The sequence below is a fragment of the Merops nubicus genome, unplaced genomic scaffold, assembly GCF_000691845.1.
Source record: "Merops nubicus isolate BGI_N331 unplaced genomic scaffold, ASM69184v1 scaffold1287, whole genome shotgun sequence".
Taxonomy (NCBI): Eukaryota; Metazoa; Chordata; class Aves; order Coraciiformes; family Meropidae; genus Merops; species Merops nubicus.
Window position 1 is genome coordinate 1 of NW_008620748.1, and position 8096 is coordinate 8096.

Below are 8096 nucleotides of genomic sequence, written 5' to 3' on the forward strand. Positions count from 1 at the left end.
CCTGAATTTGGCCCCTTGGAACAAATGACTGGAGACAGCCTGCAAAACGGGGTGGCCCAGTACTTCTGTGGAGACCTGGAAGTGTGAAGTTTGTCCAAAGGTGTGGGAGAACACGCAGCCACTGCAGTGGGACTTGCTGGAGTGCGACCAGGTGCGAGCCCTCCCCTCTTCTGGATTCACACACGGGTACCTTGGGAAGGGCTTGTGGTACACACACCTCTGTCTGTGTGTCTGACATGACAGGGGCTGCACTTTATAGTATCTTTTCTGAGGTTCTTCAAAAGCACCTTATGGAATTAAGCCTCAGAACAGTACTGTGGGGCAAGGAATCGCTGCCTCTCCTTTTCAGAGGTGGGTGAACTGAGACAGAGAAGAAGGGATAGGTTTAAGGTGACAGAAGAAATCTGTCAGGGCTAGGAGCAAACCCCTATGTCTCCAGCTCCCAGACCAAGGCTTTAAAGCACTGAGTAGACAATCTCCTCCTCCAGCGTGAGATTGTACGTGCTGTGGAGCAGCATCCTTTGGGACTGATCCATGTACTGTGTGTGCTGGTCCCTGGGGACTGCTCCAGGTAAGGATCTGAGATCCATACGGCGTGAAGGTGTTTCTTCTGCTCTTAAATATGCAATGGCTGTGTAACAGAAACCAGTTGTGCCCTGCTGGAATAGCTCCTCTCTCCTGGGATGTGCCCAACCCCCTCCATCCAACCCACGGCTCTGATGAGAGGTCCAGGCTGACAGTGCAAAGAGCACATGGGACAAACAGAAAAAGCCAACGCCAGCTGCCTCAGCAGACCCAACCTCCTGCACTCCTCACGCCAGGCACTCCGGAGCCCACGGCACACTCCCTCTGTGTGTTTCCCCAGGATTTTCTGTTTGAATTCTAGTTTAGAACGTGGTTTTACTTTCACCGCTCCACCCTCACCGCAAGTTTGCAACGGAAATGGGTTTATGACTGAAACTGGTGCCTTTTAAGGTATTTTATGTGTTATACTAATGTGAAAAAAACCCACCCTGAGGTCTCCTTTTCTTTCAGCTGCTCTTTAGTTCTGTGAACTTACAGTATTTGTCTAGTGAGCTGTGCTTCATTCAGTTGTAGATTGTGGTGGCTGAATAAACAGGTCTCGTGAAACCCAAATCTGTGGCTTTTTCTTCATTTCTTTCCTGCAGCTGAGCTCAGCCTGGTTTCCTCAGTGTATAACATGCATGGTCAGGGTGCCTGTGAGTGTCTCACCCTCACCTCTGCAGCCTCTCCACAAGCTCTAGGTTGATTTACGTTCTCAGGTTCTTGAGTTCCTGGATGTTTCCCAGCACCAAGTGAGCACAGACGATGCAGGTTTGTGGTACAATGGTTCACGGACTGGTAGGGGAGGGCCAAGTCATACTAAACAAACAGTTCCCTGCTTCCTGTGCTCGCAGAACTGTTGTTTTGGGTAGGTCCAGCTGAAAACAGATTCAGGTGTCATCTTGCTGCTGAAGAAACAAGACATCAGCTCAACACCAGCTTTGGCCTGGTTGTACTCCCACATACAACATTTGTGCAAGTGCACACGAGTGTTCTGGCTCTTGCTGTTTTCTCACCCTCCTAGTTTTAGTTTTGTTGGTTTTTTTTTCCCCTTCGCTGAGCACTAATAACCCAGTCCTGAGTGAGGAAGACACCAAGAAATTGGTGGGTATATATAATGGCTTGTTTGAAGCCCACTTGAGTGTCAGCCTACAGTGCAGTGGTTATAATCAACTGGAAGTAAAATGATTTAAAATAGGTTTGGGGGAAAGTTTAAGTTATTTTCCTAGAGTTTTTTTTGTGATGTTTGGATATGATTTCCTGAAAGCTCCTCCTTTCATATATTACATCAGCTCAACAATTCGACATAACTGTACATAATGAAAGGAAATTGCAGGCTATGAAATTTTCTTTGGACCTTTTAACATTGCTCAAATTCTTTCCCCCTGTATAGGTTCTTTAATGGCAGAAGAACTGAATATCATGTCAGCACCTGACTATTAGTTCCACACGAGTGTTCTGACTCTCGCTGTTGTTCTCACCCTCCTAGTTTTAGTTTTGTTGGATTTTTTCCCCCTTTACTGAGCACTAATAACCCAGTCCTGAGTGAGGAAGACACCAAGAAATTGGTGGGTATATATAATGGCTTGTTTGAAGCCCACTTGAGTGTCAGCCTACAGTGCAGTGGTTATAATCAACTGGAAGTAAAATGATTTAAAATAGGTTTGGGGGAAAGTTTAAGTTATTTTCCTAGAGTTTTTTTTGTGATGTTTGGATATGATTTCCTGAAAGCTCCTCCTTTCATATATTACATCAGCTCAACAATTCGACATAACTGTACATAATGAAAGGAAATTGCAGGCTATGAAATTTTCTTTGGACCTTTTAACATTGCTCAAATTCTTTCCCCCTGTATAGGTTCTTTAATGGCAGAAGAACTGAATATCATGTCAGCACCTGACTATTAGTTCTTGGCAGAAAGGTTTGCATGGGCATTTGTGAAAATCTGGCAATGAAATAATGGCTAGAGTTGGCTGACTTTTACAGAGACAGAAACTTAAAATGAGCTCCATCTGAAAGTAATTGCTTTCAAAACACAAAAAAATGATGGCAGAGGGAGAGAGGACAGGACAGTGTGTCTGTGTGTGGCGAGTGGCGGGGAGGATCCATCATTTATCGCCGGAAACAGCCCTGTGGTGAGAGCTGGAGCTGTGAAAGCAGCAGCTGGAGCACCAGCCTGGGACCATGGACCCAGCCAGGCAGAGCAGTGCTCTGGAAATGCTGGGGGAGCACTGTGGCTTCAGGAGGCTGGAGCCAAGGCACCGCTGTGTGGGACTGAGGTCAAGTAGCATGGTTTAGAAAATCAGTTCCAGGGTGGGGAAACAGTTCAGCATTTTGAACTAGTAATATGCATGAGCTGCTTCATCTTTGTATTCTTCCTCCAGGAAACAAGCCAGTTTCAAAGGAAAGGATCTGTGCCCCCAAGACAGGCTCTGCTTCTGCATGCCCAATCTCTTGCTCTGTCAGCAAGGGGGGGTTATGCTGCTTCTGCCACTGCTGGATTAGCAGGGAAAGACGGAGGCACTTATACAGCAGCCGCAGGGTCAGCACTGCTGGAACCGATGCCTGGCTGCCCCCACTAGAGGCAATGATCCCCCCTGCAGACACTGGCAAAATGTTAGTGACAGCACTTGAACTGTCCAGGCCAGAAGCAAGGGCAGTGCTCCTGTGCACAGCGTGTCTCTAGCCACTGCCCCAGCATCGGTTTCTGTTTTAAAGACAGAGCTTATAAATATGCCCAATTCTCTCCTAAGATACTGTACATTATTAGCAGGTTAAAAACTGGAAAAAAAAAATAATCATAAAGTCATTACAATATTTGTACACACCAGGGATAATCTACACAATCCTGTTGACCTAGAAAATACATTTCCAAACAATGCAACAATGCCTGATTTCAAAGGTGGCACAGAAAGACAACACTGCAGTTCTAACCACTCCAGCCATGTATGCAAAACAAAAATGTGCATCCTTTTATTGAACACGTTAGATGAATAAAATACAACAACAAAGAGTCAAAAAGATGTAGACTTTTTTTGTTTCCACCAAGTGACTACAGTTCCAAAAGACACAGGTAAGGTGAAGTGTGTGCAGTAAGCATTTCAGGCCACCTGTGTGGCTGCCGTGCTTCCATTACTTGGATGGAGTTTCTGCATCTCATAACTCAGTATTCAATCACCTTGTAAGCTTAAGAGTGCTGCCCCTACAAAATAGTGTGTCTGTTGCATCAAAGTATAAAGTGTGTTGATTACAGTTTAAAAATCTATAGAAAAAGTTTGTTTTCCGTACAAAAATGCTGAAATTTCATCAAGATATACATTTTGAGATGTGAAATTTAACACATTATAGGAGGCTATAAACGTGAGGCATTATCTGGCTGCAGCAGCAACCTGTACAGCAGGGTGTGGGACACGAGGGTGCTGCAGTGACTAGTTTGGGGAACTAACACAGTACAAAAGTTTCAGTATTAAACTATGCGATGTCACTGCTTGACTGAGGCCAGCAGCATGAAAAAAGCACCGCAGAGAGAGTGTTTTGGTATAACTGAAGATTCACAGGCTGCTTTCTAAGTTGGTGGAGGCCCATTGGTGTATTGTAGCATGAGATGGAAAGAATGGGCAAAGTTGTTTGCCTTGGTGCAGCTGAAGTCTGCCTCAGAAGATGGAATCATGGAAACCAGAAGTAAAAGCAGTAGAAGGAACAACTGAAGAGGTAAAGCTGCTAGTAATACACGGTAAAGGAAGGATGGAGAGTGAGGCTGTGGATGGCTTTCACCTCTGAAAAGGAGGGAGAGAGAAAAAAAAAACAGAGACAAAGACAAAAAAGGCACTTTAGAGTTTGAATTAAACAGGTTGGTTTAGCTCTCTCTCCAGGGTTCTCACTACCCTTCCAAGACACAGGGCTGCATAGCTACAGGAAAATGCAGTGCACACAAAACACTTCAACTTCTGAGAGCTGCTCAGTGGGAAGCCAGCTGCTGGTTTGGGGTCACTCTTCTTACTAGTGAAGAGGAAACATTTACTTGGAATCACTTAGGTCGGTGCAGGACCGCTCTGAACACATGCTGAGCTATGAAGGAAAGCCACCATCAGGCTGACCAGGCTCCTCTCCACCTCAGCACTACTGACATGTGTCCTTTCAACAGGCCCTAACGGGGGTTAAGTTTCTTTGCCCTTCATGGTCTGTTTGTACTAAGTGGCTCTAAGCTGCAAGTTTCTTTTTCCAGGTATGCTGGCGGAATTAAAAGGAATATTTAAAACTAAAATATTCCCCCATTTGGGACCAAAGCTATTATTTCAAGAGTAAGTGTAGCACATTGGTGCAGAGGTCTAGCAACAGGAGAGCTAAAGGAAACTATTCACCAAGGTGCAGCCCAGGGCTAGCAAGCAGAGACACAACAGGTAGGCAGAAATCACTTCTGCTTGTATGTCAACCTATGAGGAACAGCTGCCCAGGTTCCTGCTGGCACTTGGTGTGCCTCTGCTGTTTTCCTAACTGCTCAGGAGATGAGGTAAATGTGAAATAATACCTTGTGCTGCTGCTGTCTCTGCCATGTGCAGTTCTCCTTATGGTTACCTGTGAAGAGAAAGAGCTTTCAGTATCCAGGTTTCAAAACTGCGAGGAATTTCTCCTTCTCAAAAAAGACAGTTCCAGGTTTCACAACTATGAGGAATTTCTCCTCAAAAAAGACAGTTGTAAACTTTGAAGTGCTGTTGTAATTTCTGTAATAAGGTACGTGCATCTAAAAGGTGAAATGATTACACCTGAGGAGCTTTCAGGCCAAGTATGACAAAATAGGCTATATGCTGACAGCAAAACACTGGGAAAAAATACTTACCTTCTTCACAGGAGGGCTGGTTTCTGCTGCAACTGGGTTATAGACGGCCGAATCCAGCGCTCTGGAACCAGCAGTAATGTTCTGGTATCCTAAAAGGTAAGCACACCTTCCTCTTTAAAATGCGTGCTCCAGAGCTCCCAACAGATGAAGCACATCTTTCATTGCCTCTCTGCAGGTGCACAGCCCCCTGCCTCTTCAAATGTGCAACCAGTACTGAACAGATCCTCCAGTTCTCCAGCATAAGGACAAAGTTTTACTATGCACATCCCAAAGGAATGATGATGGACCAGGTGCATAGAGGTATTAACTTGAAAATATCTCTATCTGACAGCTCTTGAGGACAAGCAATATGTTGCTATGATCTACAGCTCCTACGTGTTTGTTACCCACTCGTACCCTGGCATTTCATATGGATCACAGGATAATTCAGGTTGGAAGGGATCTCAGGAAGATCATCTAGCCCAACCTCCTGCTCAAAACAAGGTCAGCTGAGAGACCAGACCAAAAGCCTTACTCAAGGCTTTATCCTGTCTGCTCTTCCAGCCCCTCAAGGATGGAGACTGCACGACTTGTTCCAGTACTGTACTAGCTTCATGGTGCTGAAGTTTTTGCTATAGCTAAACTTGCTCTTTTTTCAGCTTATGAAGGGGAAAACCGTTAAGCTTTAAGTCAGACTTACTTATAAATCCCTTTTACTTTACCAGTTTTCAGTAAGAAAGATCTGTGAACAAGTATTTAAACTCTGACTCACCAGATTTCCTTGTATTGTCTTTAAGTCATGTGAAACTTGTTCAAGAAGCTGTTTCAGTTTCCTTCCAATTACATGGACCTTCTCATCAGCTTCAATGTAACCACCATCTGATTTAAGCCGCAGGTACGCAGTGAGTTCTTGAAGTGAGTTTACTTTGAGCTGTTGCTCCAGCAGCTCTTCCTCCAGTTGCTTAGAACAAATAAACAAACAAAAAACAGTGCAACAGAGTGTTACTCTCAATTTTGAGGATGTTCTCATACAAGGAGGAACTCTGGAAGGCTTTAAAGAACAACTCAACCTGCCTGAGAGTCCACAATACATAGGAATGGCTATTACAGCTACAGATGAAATGAACTGGCTCTACGTGCTTGAACTAACATTTAGAAATAGTTCTAACAGTAACTAATCCATATGGAGAAGACATTACATTTTGGAAACTGACAGTCTTACTCCAGCATAAACACTGCTCCTAAGGAACTTAATTATGATGTGTAATTACTGGAAAAATGCCTTAGAGAGGGAATCTCTTAGTCCGTTTCAGAAACCAGCCACACGCCCAAGTACAGCAGGTTCAAGGACCTGCTCCAGACACCCTGAGAAATAAACCTACTGCTCTTCAACTTGTGGTGAGAGCTGCTAACTCACTGGCAGAGGTGAGATGCTGCAGTTACAGCTACACTTACCATTAGCTCCTTCTGGCAGTCCAGCACTGCATTGAGGTCAGCATTTGGATCTGTGATTTGTGCCTCATTCCTTCGGCTATCAGCGCTTGCTACCCACAGGATTAGTTTTTGGCTCTGATCATGGAAGTCCTAGAGAAACAACAGATTTGCACAGGAAAAAAAACCCAACACTTTTGCAGTGCTTTCACCTGGCTTTGCCTACAAACAAAACAACCAGCCCAGATTAGACAGAGCTAACAACAAATTCACAATGAATGAAGCTACAGCAACCTAGTTAAACCATTCCACCTGTGTAATAAAAGGGCATTATCCAGCTGAAGGGTATTTTTACCAAATTCTTTAAATCAAACAGAGCCAAGTCTGTAAGAAAATGAAGCATGTTGGACTCTGAGCAACTGTGGGAATAACCCCTCTGCCCTTTCCCCTTATCTACCCCTCAGCAGCAGCCTGAGAGGTGTTCTTCCTTACAGGCTGGCATGTGGCACGCACCTGGCAGTCCAGTAGGGCTTGCTGTAAACCTTTCCTCCAGCTGTCCAGTACATGAGTTACTTTCTCCCAGTGCAAGTTCACCTTCCGAAGCCTGTTCTGAAGCTCTTTGAACTCTGTGCTGTCTGCCTTCTGGAATTCTTTGCTGCTCAGGTTGATGGAAAGCACCACTGCCTTATAGTTATCAAATGCTTTAAGCATGTCCTGATAGAAAAAAGAGGATTAGGAGCGTCTGTGAATGATGAGAACCATGCTGTTTATTTACCATAATACTATGCCCTCGAAAGAATAACAGGTATAGGGGAAAGCTGAATCTGGTGGCTTCTCAGATACTGCTAAGGAACATATTAAGGTAGGTAGCCTTTTTAATGGTGGTTTATTTTGTTTTTTTCTGTTTTTAAAGCCAAAACCTTCACTTTGAAGAAAACAATCCTGGCTGGGCTTGTGCTTCTCCCTAACTCACAGGCATCATGGCTTAGTCTACATCTGCTCATCACTCCTCTGAGCTGTCTCTTCTCCTGACAAATATTCCCATAGGTCATCACATGGTATTTCCTCTTGATATATAAAGGCTTTGCCACCTCAGAATCCTAGAATAAAGCTTAACAGAACATCTGGAGGTCTGTATTCCATCCTCCTGCTCCAAGTAGGGCCAACTTCAAACTCAGAGTAGGCTGCTCAGCCTCATGAAGTCAAATTTTGAGTATCCTGCAGGACACAGATTCCCCATCCCCTCTGGGCCTGTGATCCCACCCACACCAAGTCACCCCATTGT

General features: G+C 44.6%; 1 protein-coding gene across 1 annotated transcript; it reads right to left on the reverse strand.

Moving 5' to 3' along the window:
* Positions 1 to 5158: 5158 nt before the first annotated feature.
* LOC103776666 (nesprin-2-like) lies at positions 5159 to 7525 on the reverse strand (the record flags this gene model as incomplete). The annotated part of the gene is given in 5 exon segments (XM_008944183.1): positions 5159 to 5305; positions 5402 to 5482; positions 6153 to 6341; positions 6836 to 7027; positions 7325 to 7525. Coding segments are annotated over 5 exon segments (810 nt in total), but the record flags the coding sequence as incomplete, so codon positions are not given.
* Positions 7526 to 8096: the final 571 nt, after the last annotated feature.